This window comes from Accipiter gentilis, chromosome 3 (assembly GCF_929443795.1).
Source record: "Accipiter gentilis chromosome 3, bAccGen1.1, whole genome shotgun sequence".
NCBI classification, from domain to species: domain Eukaryota; kingdom Metazoa; phylum Chordata; class Aves; order Accipitriformes; family Accipitridae; genus Astur; species Astur gentilis.
The window spans coordinates 49,161,464-49,176,179 of record NC_064882.1 but is presented as its reverse complement, the minus strand read 5'-3'; the positions used below and the strand labels follow the sequence as shown (position 1 = coordinate 49,176,179).

Here is a 14,716-nt window from a genome sequence, read left to right as displayed (position 1 = left end):
AGTTCCATGTTCCCCCGAGGAAGGGGATTACGTACCCAACAATCTGATAAATTTAGTGTTGGAGCAGCGGAGGAATGCACATAAGTCGACCCAATATGAGTGATAGAAGTGATTCAACTTTATTTGCACGGATAGCTCATATTTATACAGTTTGCGATAATTATGCCTACTAGTCCTAATATGATTGGTACATTGCAAATGTTTATTCATTACTAAAACACACCCACTTGTGATTTGCAGCTATGCGTGTTCCGTAACTTTCTCATGGGAACTTCTTCAAAAGTTACTTATGAAGTTATGCCAAGGTCATACCGTCCCTGTCTTTCTCCTGATAACAGTGAGACCAGCTGTTGTTTTTCTCCTGATATCAGCAAAGCCAGCTATTTTCGGCCAAGGCCTAGTCTTGCTGCTCAAACTGACATTCTTTCACACAGAACTCTGCTCGCACAACTTTTCTATAGACCCATGTCCATCTTGATCAAGCGAATTCCCAACAATTCCCCCTTTTTCTTTTTGTGCGATTAGAGCTTGGTGTGTCAGCCTTGAGACTCCTCTCATCATGTACCCATACGCAATCCTGACTATTAGTCAGATTAATATCAATATACCTAACCATCGTAAGGCTTCCTTAATCCATGCCATTAGCCATGGTGTTATCCCGCCGAATATTGACTGTAACACCCCATCAAACCAACTAGTTTCTTGCTGGATCTTTTGTGTATGTTTTTTCAGCCAATCTATTTGTTTGTGTATAGATTGAGGTAAAATTTTAACACCTGCTGTATTGCGCTTTGCAAAGATCTATGAACACAATTAATTAAACACAGTAAAACCAACATTATACCTAATAAAATACATAAGAATAAAAGACTGTTCAGGTAATGCCAATGACACAAAAAAAGAGATTTGATTAATAGCTTTAGCTAGTGACACACAAACATTCTTACTGTCCCACAGCATTAACCGATGTAGATCAATCACCGGTGTCACTGTCATGCTGCTTACTACAATCAGTGTGTTCCATATCAATCTCAGCATAAGGTTTCAAATTTATGGGTAAATCAGGAACGTATCTGCCAGACATGGATGATGTGATTTTTTTTTTTGTCCAATTGCTGCCAAGGCTTGCCGTCCCGGTGCACTTAGTTGTCTTGTAGAAGTCAAGCTATCGCTGCCCCGCGATAAATCCAGCAGCGTGTTGGGAAGTGGCTTGCTGAAAAAGGACATGGGCCTGTGGAAAAGTTGTGCGAGCAGAGTTCTGTGTGAAAGAATGTCAGTTTGAGCAGCAAGACTAGGCCTTGGCCAAAAATAGCTGGCTTTGCTGATATCAGGAGAAAAACAACAGCTGGTCTTGCTGTTATCAGGAGAAAGACAGGGACGGTATGACCTTGGCATAACTTCACAAGTAACTTTTGAAGAAGTTCCCATGAGAAAGTTACGGAACACACATAGCTGCAAATCACAACTGGGTGTGTTTTAGTAATGAATAAACATTAGCAATGTACCAATCATATTAGGACTAGTAGGCATAATTATCGCAAACTGTATAAATATGAGCTATCCGTGCAAATTAAGTTGAATCACTTCTATCACTCATATTGGGTCGACTTATGTGCATTCCTCTGCCGCTCCAACAAATGGCGCCCGAACGGGGACCGAAGAAAGGGGAATTGGAGCGACGGACACTGAGAAGCACCGGTAGCAGCGACCGGGGGGCAAAAGATTAACCGAACGCTGATCGTCTTGGTTGGTGTGTTAACTCTCGTGCCTGGACCGTCCAAAAGGGGTTCGCCGTCAGTGAGGGCTACTGGAAAAAGGCTGCAAAGACTTTTTAACCGAGGTGCCTTAATCAAGGTAGCACCCAGGAGTATCAAGAAGCCGGCCGGCAATGGATCAAGAGGTAGCCCTAAAATTATTACTGTGCTTTTTAGAAAAGCGGGGGGTAAATTGCGTTAAGCAAGTTTTGGGATTAGTTGCTTTAGGTCGTGTTAAGGGATGCTTTAAGAATCCGGATTTATTATTTGAGGAGAGTGAATGGTGTAGATTAGGAGACGTATCATGGGATATGGTAATTGACGATGATAAATCAGCTAAAAAACTAATGAAGCAAGGACAGAAACCTTTCAATTAGTGTGGGTACAGCTTTTGAGCTTAGTACCTGGAATGCTATCGGAACCTCCCTATGGGATGAAATTAGTGACGGGTCCAAAGAAGTTAAAGGTCTTGCAACTTTATGGAAATTGATTAAGACAACTCTGTAAGAAATGAAAGCAGATCGTAAAGCGTCTGCGTCTGCTTTTGCTGCTCGCTCTCTCCAACCGCAAGCGAAAGGGAAAAGCGGGGAGAAAAACATAATGCAGCGAGAGAGACTTTTTGGAGCTTGTTCGCCTGCTCTTGTGCCCTTGACTTCTGCTCCACTCCCTGGGACTGCCGATATTAATCAGCCATCCGACAGTTCCCAAGCCTCCCTAACCGTACGATTAAAGGAAACCCTACAGAATCAGGGAGTGAGTAAAAATCTGCCTACGAAAACACAGCCCCCAGATACCACCGTTCAACATGAACAAATTATACCTAGCATACACCCTGATTCAAATAATGCAAACAAGGACTTGGCTACTCTAATAATAGAACAAAAAGAGACAATGTTAGAATTGTTAAAGGAAATGTGGAAAAGAGACGGGGAAACCAACCGCGCCCGTGATAGACACGGAGCCGCTTGTAATAGCCGCTGCAGAAGAAAGGCAGAGACATTGGAGGGATGTAATAAAAGATGCCATTATAGAAGGGACTATGCTCCAAGCATTCCCAGTTATTGCATCAAATGGACAGAAAAAATGGGAGGCGTTTGACTGGAAGGTTATTGAGAAATTAAGGAATGCTGTGAGTCAGTACGGAATCAAATCTGCGTTAACTCACCAAATACTGCAATTCATTTTTTCTGCTGATACGCTGATACCTCAAGATATTAAACAGCTAGCACAATTGATTTTGACACCCGCCCAAATGTTAGTGTTTTTCCGGCAGTGGGAGACGTTCTGTGATAGGGAACAAGCAACATCACGACAACAAACAGATCCCCTATGGGGAGTAACCACGCAGATGCCGATGGGTACTGGACCCTTCGCATCAGGGAACGCTCAGTTACAATGTATCACTGAGGTTCATCATCTATCGCAGATCTTGGCGTATCAAGCTTTTCTTACCATACCAGACAATATGTACAGCCATGCTTTTACCCAGGTGAAACAGGAGAATACAATTTACGACCACCCTGACATGAACGAGGGCATAAAAGAAAACATGTTCAAAATATTCAGCTTTTGAAAATGCTGCTGAAAAGACACACAAAGCATTGTGTAATTTGCCGAAAAATGCAGACGTCGTTGATATGATAGAATACGTGGATCGATCAGTGGACTCACAGAAAGTAGCCTACGCTGCCACAGCTCTCCAAGGAGCTACAAAGAAACACGAGGCCAGTAAGACACCCTTGGTCAAGTGTTCTAACTGTGGCAAACGTGGACACATTAGGAGCAAACGTACAGGTACTGTTAACAGTAAGCGCTGCAACAAGTGTAAGAAAGATAACCATACCACCAAGAATAGAGGAAGAAGGGAAACTTTACACCGACCGCGGAGACCCCTCGCGCGACGACACGAATGCAAGGGGCTTGAGCTGCCAGCCCTCAGGCAGCCTCGCAACCACCAGATCCGCCACCGCAGGAAGCTCTGGAGTGGATGTGGAAACCGCAGTCAACATAAAGGGACCATTGGGGTTTGGACTTAGTGCATTTTTAATGGGGCAATCTTCAACAGCTCTAGAAGGAATTCTGGTGCTCCCAGGGCTTATGGATGCAGATTATTGTGGGACTGTGAAAATTATGATTCATGTTGTAATCCCTCCTGTTTCTATTCCTAAAGGTACCAGAATAGCACAATTAGTTCCATTCAGGTCGTGCGTTCCGAACCCAGGTGAAGTACAACGTGGAGATGGTGGATTCGGCTCCACAGGGAAACCGCAGGTATACTTTGCCATGGATACAACAAGAGGTAAACCAGAAAAGGTAGTGCAATTGGAAGGGCCCGATGGAGTTGTCGTCAAGAAACCGATGACAATCAATACAGGAGCTGATGTTACGATTATTTCACGATGCATTTGGCCTCCATCATGGCCATCGATCAATCCAAATTTTGGTATTGCTGGGATAGGGGGCACACAAGCCACCTTAGTAAGTCAGCTACTGATTACATTTGTGTTCCCCGATGGTGAACACATTACGACGTGTCCGTATGTCATGACTACCCCAACTGAATTGTTTGGCCTCGTAGGCCGTGATTTATTGAGCCAAATGAAGGCAGTGTTAGTGACGCATCCTTTTTAGGAGTGGTCACTGAGGGGTAGCCAATCCTGAAAATTAGCTGGAAAACAGATGAGCCTGTTTGGATTGATCAGTAGCCGCTAAATTCTGAAAGGCTGCTAAAAATACAAGGGTTAGTTGAGGACCAATTGAGAGCGGGACATGTTGTTCCTTCTACTAGTCCATGGAATACATCAATATTTACCATTCCCAAGAAAAGTGGGAAATGGAGACTGTTACATGATCTCAGAGCTGTGAATGCGGTGATGGACAGTATGGGAGCCCTGCAGCCAGGTTTGCCTTCTCCAGTTATGCTTCCAGAAGAATGGGATTTGTTAATTAAAAATCTAAAAGATTGCACCCAGATGGCGCTGAACGGTTCGCCTTTCCGGTACCATCGATTAACAAGGCAGAACCCTATAAGAGATACCATCGGGTCGTGTTACCGCAATGAATGCGCAATTCCCCCACGATGTGTCAGGTGTATGTGGCCTGGGCATCAGAGCCTGTAAGAAAGCAGTTTCCTCAGTAACTTGCACAGGATGAAATTTTAACTTAATTGCAGGATATCTTTAGCCATCACGGAGTAATAATCACTCCTGAAAAGGTGCAAAAGGCAGCACCTTGGAAGTATTTGGGGTGGCACATAGATGCTAGCAATGTTAAACCTCAGAAGGTTCAAATAACATGAGAAATTTCAACGTTACATGATGTCCAGAAGCTTGTGGGAGATATCCAGTGGGTGCGGAATCTTTGCGGTATCACTAATGGCAATATGACTCCTCTGGTAGAACTCTTGGGTATGAGAACACTGTGCAGATGAGAAACGGGAAATGACAGAGCTGACCAATTGGTTGCAGCGCCATGGGAGCCTCCTCCAGGGAATCGTTTTCAACAAAGCACAGCAATCATATGCGTTCTTGCACCAATCCTCTAGGATGTTAGCAAAGCAATTTGACTTACCGCTTACTGATGCCCAAGGTATCTTTAAAGCATGCCCTGATCGTCAAAAGGAGGGGCTCGGCTTGGGCTGTGGGGTTAACCGACAAGGTCTTTTGCCATTGCAGTTGTGGCAAATGGATTTCACCCATGTCACGTGGTTTGGTGCAAAGCGTTCTGTGCATGTGTGTATTGATACCTATCCTGCTGCCATGTGGGCCACGGCCCGAACTGGAGAAAAGGCCTTACATATTGAATGACATCTTCATGCTTCTTTTGCAGTACTGGGTGTGCCTAAAGAAATTAAGACGGACAACGGCCCAGCCTATGGTTCTACACGATTTGCTCAATTTTGTAATTTGTGGGGAATTCACCGTGGTACCGGTATTCCACATCTTCCCACAGGACAGGCTATTGTCGAACGGGCCAACCAAACCCTAAAAGAACATGCTGCAAAAACAAAAGGGGGGAACCCAGGGCTTACTCCCAGAGGAACGATTGGCCAAAGCCTTATTTGTGCTAAATTATCTTAGATTGACAGGTGATCACAAAGACCCACCAATGGTAGTGCATCATGTTCTTTTACAGGCAGAAAGGACGCAACAAAGTACAGGAATCATGGTAATGTGTAAGGACCCAGAATCCGGGAAATGGTGCGGATCAGCAGAAGTAAAACTTACCGGGAGATCCCGGCTAAGTGGGTCAAGCCATGGCTTCGCATTGACGCTGGACCCGGAATTGTCCCAATGGCAACTGGCACGGCACTGGCAGGTGCTGAAGCCACTGATCCGACAGATTCTAACTAATAGAGTATTACTAGCGGACACTGAGTCCTTCAGACAGGTTTTTAGAACAGCGTGCCTTATTGTATATAGAACTTGCTTTAGGTAAAAAGTGTGTAAAGCATAATTTGATTAAACATAGTGTGATTACGGGAAGACAGTGTGGGGTAAATGTAAAAGTTAGTTAAAGCCAAAATTAGGGGTAAGGTCTATTTCCATTAATAACCTGGGAACGAGGTTGATTGTGTTTCCACAGATACAGGCCCACGACGGACTCCTGTTCGATTTGCACGACCATCATCATCTGGAGCATCATAGATGATGTGACAATATGAATACTACCTCAGCCAAAAACTAATGTATAGGTCACCTTGGCTAACATAACAGGTCAAGATTCTCTGTGCATTGCAACTGTATCATAAAGCCCACGAACCAATAGACAAGATGGCTATGACTCCTGCAGCGCGCCTGGCCAGCGAGCGCATGTGTCATAGATTGCAACAGAGGCGGACTTTTGGCACCCGCTGGCCACGTGTGCTAAAACCCGTTCCTCTGCAAATGTATAAATACCAGGATTTTCCGAAGAGCATCGGGCTGGTGTACAGTGAGGCCATCGTTGCCTCTGTGGGGATGCCCACGGAAAGCTGGCACCTACTGATTGCTGGGCTGAGTTCGTGGAGCAAGATGGCACAAGAATGTATGGATGGTTCATTTTCCTCATAGTCCTCATGGTCTGGGTCATTAGGGGTAACAGGTTGGCTCAAAGAATTATGGGCATTATTGTAGTTACTGTGATTTTAGCTATTGTAATAGTTTTACCTTGTTCAGCTTATTAAGGAAAATGGCATCCCAAGTTATTAAGCAAGCCTGGATTGCTCAAAAACAAAAAGAGGGAGAAAGATTTAAATGGAGACCTACAGTGGATTCGACCTTGTTGTGGTATTACAAATACAGACTTACAGCCGCTGCTGTTGGAGCGGCGGAGGAATGCACATAAGTCGACTCAATATGAGTGATAGAAGTGATTCAACTTTATTTGCACGGATAGCTCATATTTATACAGTTTGCGATAATTATGCCTACTAGTCCTAATATGATTGGTACATTGCTAATGTTTATTCATTACTAAAACACACCCACTTGTGATTTGCAGCTATGCGTGTTCCGTAACTTTCTCATGGGAACTTCTTCAAAAGTTACTTATGAAGTTATGCCAAGGTCACACCGTCCCTGTCTTTCTCCTGATAACAGCAAGACCAGCTGTTGTTTTTCTCCTGATATCAGCAAAGCCAGCTATTTTTGGCCAAGGCCTAGTCTTGCTGCTCAAACTGACATTCTTTCACACAGAACTCTGCTCGCACAACTTTTCTGTAGACCCGTGTCCTTCTTCATCAAGCCAATTCCCAACAGCTTAGTACCATCAAGATACTCTCTGTCATATTTAAACAAGTATTTCGATCCCAAGCCTGCCCCTTGCACAAGGTCCAACTCGGGAACGTAACAATCAACGTCTCACCAATTTGAGCTTCAAAGGTCCTTTTTCTTGTGAAGTCCATTGTCCTTTGGGTGCCTTCTTCACCCTAGCGTGATGGATCCAGGCGTTCCGTTCCTTGATCTTAATCGTGGTGAAGGAGGCAAGTAGTACTTGAAATGGTCCTTCCCATGGCAGCTCCAGAGTTTTTTCTGTAAGAGACTTTATATACACATAATCTCCTGGCTGTATATTATGCACAGGCCCATCCAAACCTCTCCCTCGAGACCCTACCGCATGCTTCCTGATTTTATTAAGTTGCTTACCTAACGCCACCATGTAAGAAGTCATAATTTCATCCCCCGCTTGTACAGACACCCCTCTCTGTATCCCATAGGGTTGTCCATACAGAATTTCAAAGGGGCTCAGTCCTCCTTTCGCCCTTGGTCTCATTCGTATACGCAGAAGGGCTTAAAGGGAGAGACTGAGGCCATGTCAAATTTGCTTCTTGTCCTAATTTCACAATTTGCGGTTTGATTAAGGGGTTCATTTTTTCCACTTGACCGCTCGACTGGGGGTGATATGGAGTATGAAGCTGCCAACCTATACCCAAGTGGCGGCTAATTTGTTGTACTATTTTTGAGACAAAATGTGGTCCTCTGTCAGAGGATACGGTTGCTGGAACCCCAAAACGTGGTATTATCTCTTGTACCGGTATTTTAGTTACCTCCCGAGCTTTAGCCGTTCTTCTTGGGAATGCTTCTGGCCAACCTGAAAAGGTATCAGTTAATACCAATAGATATCGATACCCCCCCTTTTCTTGGAAGGTCTGTAAAATCAATTTGCCATTGTTGTCCAGGCCCATTGCCTTTTTTAATCTGGTCCATTTCCAGCTTGGGGGTGCTCTTAGGATTAGTCTGGAGGCAAAGATCACACTGTCGTGTGATCACGCTGTCTCACTGTGGTGTATAAATTCCTAGCCACAATTTCTCCTATCAAATGATTATACAGAGCTTCTGTTCCCCAATGTCTTTCCCTATGTTCCTCCCGTATCAAATGCCATACTAAGCAAGAGGGAACGATTAGCTTTCCCTGTGGGGTATGAGCCCACCCCTCTTCATTATATGACCCTTCTAAACCTGTAATGAGCTTTTGATCTTCCTTAGTGTATTCTGGCTTACCTTCTAGGGAAATCCGCCTATCAGGAATTAAGGCCCCTTCTGTTTTTACCTGTGTTTTGGCCACTTGTTTTGCCTCTCTGTCCGCCAGCTCATTCCCTTTTTCCAAATCTGAGCTCGCTTTCTGGTGTGCCTTAATATGGAAAATTGCCACTTTCTTAGGGAGCTGGACAGCTTCCAGTAACTTCAGAATTTCTTCTGCGTGTTTGATATTTTTCCCTTGACAACTCACTAGTCCTCTCTCCTTCCAAATTGCTCCATGTGCGTGTACAACTCCAAAGGCATATTTTGAGTCTGTATAAATGTTCACAACTTTGCCCTGGGCCAATTCCAGGGTGCGGGTTAGAGCAATTATTTCTGCCTTCTGTGCGGAGGTGTTCGCGGGCAAAGCCCCCGATTCTATTACCTCTTGGCTGGCGGTGACGGCGTATCCCGCGTGTCGATTACCGTTTAGGACGTAACTGCTTCCGTCTGTGAAGCGAGTTTCCCCGTTTTCCATGGGGCCGTCTTTCAGGTCTGGGCGACTGGCGTGTTGCTTCGATGGATTCCAAACGGTCACGATGTACCGGTTCTCCTGTGTTCCTGCTGAGAAAAGAAGCTGGGTTGACAATGTTAGCGACTACAATCTCCACGTCATCCTGCTCTACCAATATAGCTTGATATCTCAGGAATCTCTGTGGAGAGAGCCAGTGTCTGCCTTTTGCTTCCGGTACTGCTGATACTGCGTGAGACACCAGAACAGTCATCTTCTGGCCCAGAGTAAACTTTCGGGCTTCCTTTGTATTTAGTATCACAGCCGCAACCGCCCGCAGGCATCCAGGCCAACCTTTTGCAGTCGTGTCTAACTGCTTAGAGAGATAGGCAACTGCCCGTCGAGACGGGCCCAGGTTTTGTGCTAATATTCCCAGGGCAATGCCCTGCTTCTCATGGGAGTAAAGAAGAAACGGCTTACTCGCATCTCGGAGTCCTAAGGCCGGGGCCGACATCAAAGCCTTTTTCAGTAGCTCAAAGGCTCGTTCGGTCTCCTTATTCCACTCAAGGTGTTTCTGCTCAGTGGCTGTCAACGCATACAGTGGTTTAACAAGCAATCCATAATTATCGATCCACGATCGGCACCACCCTGTCATTCCCAGAAAAGTCCGTAACTCTTCTACTGTCTGAGGTCTCCCAGTTTGACATATTGCCTCTTTACGGGCCTGTCCCGAAGTTCTTTGTCCCGCACTAATTTCATAGCCCAAATAATTCACTTTGCCTTGCATTACCTGTGCCTTTTTCTTGGATACCCGGTACCCCTGAAGTCCCAGGAAATTCAACAGACTCGCCGCCCACGTCATACAATCTTTCTCTGTTTTGGTGGTGATCGGGATATCATCCACATACTGCAACAGCTTCCCCTCCTCAGACGGGGCTTCCCAGGATTCCAAGTCTTTTGCAAACCGATTGCCAAAAACGGTAGGCCTATTCTTAAATCCTTGTGGCAAGGCCGTCCAAGTGAGCTGGGTCTTTCGACCGCTCTTGGGGTTTTCCCATTCAAACGCAAGTAAGTTTTGCCTGGCTTCATGGAGAGGGAGGCAAACGAAAGCATCCTTCAAATCTAAAACACTAAACCAAGTCAATTCAGGTGTTAGTACGCTTAACAGGGTATATGGGTTGGCCGCTACCGGGTAAAGATCTTCAGTTATCTTATTCACTGCCCGTAAGTCTTGGGCCACCCGATATGACCCATCGGGCTTCCGAACAGGTAATATAGGGGGATTGAATTCAGACTCACACTCTTTTAATAGTCTCAACTACAAGAATTTTTCTATCACCGGCCGGATTCCTTCTCTGTCTTCCTTCTTTAGGAGATATTGTTTAATTCTTACTGGCTTTTGGCCTTCCTTGATCCTAACTTCAACAGGTGGAGCACTTTTTGCTCTTCCAGGTGCATCGGTAGGCCATACCCCCAGGTACACTTGCTTTAAGATGTCCTCATTAATGCTTTCTTCTAGGGGGAGACTGGTTAAGGTTAGGCTCAATATTTGAATATTTTGCTGATCTTTTACCTCCAGAGTAATTTCTCCCTTCTTGAACACAATTTTTGCTCCCAATGGTTCCAACAAGTCCCTTCCCAAAAGTGCCTTTGGGGAGTTGGGCATATATAAAAATTTATGAATGCCCCACTGTTTTCCTAATTTATATTCTAAAGGTTTACAAAATTATGCCTTTTCACTTTGGCCAGTCGCTCCTTTCGCCGTGACATAATCATTTCCCAGGGGCATCAAAGCCTGATTCAAAACCGAGTATGTTGCTCCTGTATCTACCAAAAATTCTACCTCTTGGTGTGTTTTCCCTAGCTTAATTATAACCAGTGGATCCGCTAGGGTAGATTCCCCAGGTTCTCGTCAGTCTCCCTTCACAGAGGCTACCGTTCTTCCTGTTTGAGCCCTCTGATGCTCCTTGTTCCTTGGGCATTCCCTTTTCCAATGACTGAATTTCTTACACAAAGCGCATTGATCCTTGCCCAGTCAGGGCAAGTCTCGTCTAGGCCCTCTTCCTCTTTCTTCCCGAATAACAGCCATTAATTTCCTTTGCCCTTGCCTATATCCTTCTTCTCTGTTACTAAACACCCTCTGTGCTTTTGTGGTACAGAAGAGAGATGTAGCAAGAAAGGAAAAAAAGGAAGGGAGGGAGAACAAAGGGAGAGAGACACAAAGACTGGAAGAAGAACAAAGGGATGACAGAGGAAAAAAAATAATGATAGGCTACAGGACAGAGATGGAGGAGTTCAACGAAGACACAGGGAGCATGACAGAACGAGAGTGAGAAACAAGGGACAGAACAGGACAGCACTGGAGGAAAAAACAACTGTGATTGACAGGCTGTGAGAGAGATATGGAGGAAGAGAGAAAAGAGAAGGGACAGCTAGCTGGAGAGGGGGATACAGTTAGAAAGGATGGAAGAGGGAAGGGAACAGAGAGAAATACAGAAAAGATCGCAAGAGGAAGCCGGGCAGAGGGACAGCAATAGAAGAAAAGAGGGACAGGGATCTGGACAGATGGAGAAAAAAGCAAGAGGAACAGATACAACATGATACGATGGGACAGGAAATAACACAGAGCAACAGATTATAATAATGACAAGAGATAGAGAGAGACTATGGAAAACACAGGAGGATGGGCAGGGGGGAGAGAGAGATTAGGACCCCTGCAGAGAGAGAGAAGGCATGAATGAAAAGAGTAGGGAGCACCACAAAGGGTCAGAGAAAGAGAAGAACAGGAAGGACAATGGGGACAGTGAGATACCGAATAAACCCCACACACACATATTATAAACATCTTATCCAGTAATCAAGCCCATTTCAGAGTTATACAGTACCTCAGCCACTTTGAGAAAAGTAACACATTGACCGAGCCCTATTCGGCAGCACACAGAACCCGAGCAAATTTCAAACTTACACGATGCCCAAGCACATTTCGGCACCACACCGCACCCAAGCCCCTATCACAGTTATAGATCTACAGAACCAATTTCAAAGTTGTGCAATCACTAGAGCCAGGAATGCACCCCCTTTCCATTAACTCAGCAGCAACTACATTTACCTCAAGGTATCTACAACTCGCCCTTGGATGCCTAATTCCAACAGACACTTTCACTTACTTCAACAGCTAAGTTTACCTATGGACACATGCTTCGCTCTGCACTTGCCTTTCTGATTGCCATTAGTACTGTGATTCTCACAGCGAGACCTAATTACCTTTTTTTCATTTTTGTTGTTAGTGCTTCATTTGGTCCATTACTCATTCCACATACTTTCAGCTATGTCAGTATTTAAAGTCCAATTCTACAACCTTCTTTTTCTACAATATATAGAAAAGACTTTACGGCCTCACTCGTCAAATATTTGACACTATTAGTTCTAGTCGTCTTTTAATCCTTATTTTTACAAATACATGTAAACTCCAAAAATCTAGCATTACCTTAAGAAGAAATGCTGCTATTCAGTACCTGCAATTCTCTACGGAGTGGTCTTTTCCACATTCCTTGTTCCCATTACATCCATCGCTGCACATCCAGAAGCTTTACTCCCTGAGGTGATATTAGCTGCACGATCCCTGTTCCCGGGCAGCAAACAAGGGAGCTCTGCTCATCTTGACAGACCGTCCACTTCCACACTTTGACAGAAAACCAGAAATTGAAAAATATATTTACATCACAAGCTACAAAGAGCAACCAAATATTTTACAAACCTACCACAGACAAATTCAGTTACAGTCACGCACTTCACAACCCTGGCCTACTCCATGCTGGCCATCTAGTCCAACTCCCCCCACCCTTCGCCCACAAAATCCTCAACTGTCTTCCAAACACCATCCACCGAACATATTTCCCTGTGCTGACTGGCAATTACCAGGTTCCAGGGGAGCGTTCCAGAGGAACGCCGCTCCCAGGAGCCTTGGAAAAAAATCACCCTGCCTGTGAAAACCCAGGGCCGAGCCGAACCCCTGTCCAAACATTGGCGATCAACATTGCCTCATGGAGCAGCTGGGACCAGGGAAAAAAAACAGCCAGGGGCAGGGGAGGACACACCAAAAACCAACCCAGATCCCAGCTAGGCTTTTTTATTCTAATTTTTGGGGTTTTTTTCCCTAATTCCCTGAAAAACATCTCAGATCTACATCCTGAAAGGAAAAAAAAACCCAAAATGTATAAGCCACAGAACCCTAAACAAGATTAGACACATTCACAACACACCACACATTCACACGACATGCACGCCAGCCCTCACTCTCAACTCATCCATCCTACCACCCACGGCCCTCAAGAGGCCGTCACCCCGTGCCTGCGGCAGCAGAGGCCTCAAAAATTGCCCTACCTGCAGAAACCCAGGCCCCAGCTCAACCTCCTTCCAACCTCCCCACAAACTGCCCTTCCGTTACACCAACGTTTCAACATGCACCATCATCTCCTCCATCTGCGCATTTTCAACCTGATACTGAGCTTTCACAGTGCCACGTGTCACAGCCCAACCTCTGTAGCAGCCACATCACCTAAACGCAAGGTTCCTTCAAGCACCTCTCGTGCCCTGTCATCACCTGCAAAAACAACACACAAAGCTTGTCAACAGACACTTCATCCTTGAGAGAGAAGTCAAGTCCTCCACTGCTCCCCTACCCTGCTTCCCACCTATTCCAAAAATAACACATCCTCACAGCCAGTGTCCTCCATGGCACTTGAAAAAAACCTAGAGCATCACAAACACAGAGCTCTCCCAAAGTTACCGATCGCTCCAAGACCCATCACGCTGCTACTCAGACCTCAAGGCCTTGACCAGTTCTAGAGACTTGCCACAAAGCGTCCGCGTAAACAAGATCAACACCATTGCCCAGTTCCTGCCTTACTCAATGCTAGTTCACAGCCCAATTGCGATCCCCTCAACTCTTTGCATGCAAAGAGCCCAAAGTCATTAAACCTTCTACGCTGCCTCTACAATGCCATCCAGGACACACACGAATGTAGAGCCATGTAATTCACATGCAAATATAATGCCATACAAGGCAGTACTCTTACCTCGGTCAAGGCAAAACAACTCAGAGCACTGCCATACCAGACAAAACGGAACAGGGCCAATGCAAGAGACTCTCACGTGACAGTCAATACAAGTACAGACCAAAACAATACAAAACCAATACAGAACCATAGAAGGCAAGGCAGTCTCAGGTGGCAATCCATACAAGTACAGAGCACTGCAATACAAAACACAATGCAGGGCCAGGCAACGCGAGACAGTCTCACATGACAGTCAATACAAATACACAACAAAACAACACAAGGCAAAGGCAAATACAGACCAATACAATGCAAGAAAACTGCAAAACACAGCAAAGCAAAGCAGTCTCATAGAGCCACCGGACCCATCTTCCTTCAGAGTCCACTCACGGACCCACCTCCTTACAGGGTTCTGCTGCCTTCCTGCATCGCTCGGTGGGACACATCTTGTCCCTC

The 14,716-nt window shown here is 45.3% G+C and overlaps 1 protein-coding gene and 1 long non-coding RNA gene across 2 annotated transcripts; one reads left to right on the top strand and one right to left on the bottom strand.

Moving 5' to 3' along the window:
- Positions 1-1,598: 1,598 nt before the first annotated feature.
- LOC126052101 (uncharacterized) lies at positions 1,599-6,008 on the top strand. Its single transcript, XR_007509951.1, has 3 exons — positions 1,599-1,900; positions 3,925-4,025; positions 5,889-6,008. It is a non-coding gene; the product is annotated as an uncharacterized LOC126052101 (long non-coding RNA).
- Positions 6,009-7,091: 1,083 nt separating this feature from the next.
- Positions 7,092-9,846, bottom strand: LOC126052071 (uncharacterized). Its single transcript, XM_049832168.1, has 2 exons — positions 9,684-9,846; positions 7,092-9,316 (listed from the first exon to the last, which is right to left on the bottom strand). Exons 1-2 carry the CDS (start codon positions 9,715-9,717, stop codon positions 8,484-8,486), a joined length of 867 nt encoding a protein of 288 aa, XP_049688125.1. The 5' UTR covers positions 9,718-9,846; the 3' UTR covers positions 7,092-8,483.
- Between the last annotated feature and the right edge of the window lie 4,870 nt (positions 9,847-14,716).

Coding starts and splice junctions, on each gene's coding strand:
- LOC126052071 (XM_049832168.1), bottom strand. CDS start 9,717: ATGTCGGCCCCGGCCTTAGGACTCCGAGATGCGA. Junction 9,317..9,683: donor CTTAGGACTCCGAGATGCGA/GTAAGCCGTTTC, acceptor TTCTTTTCTCAG/CAGGAACACAGGAGAACCGG.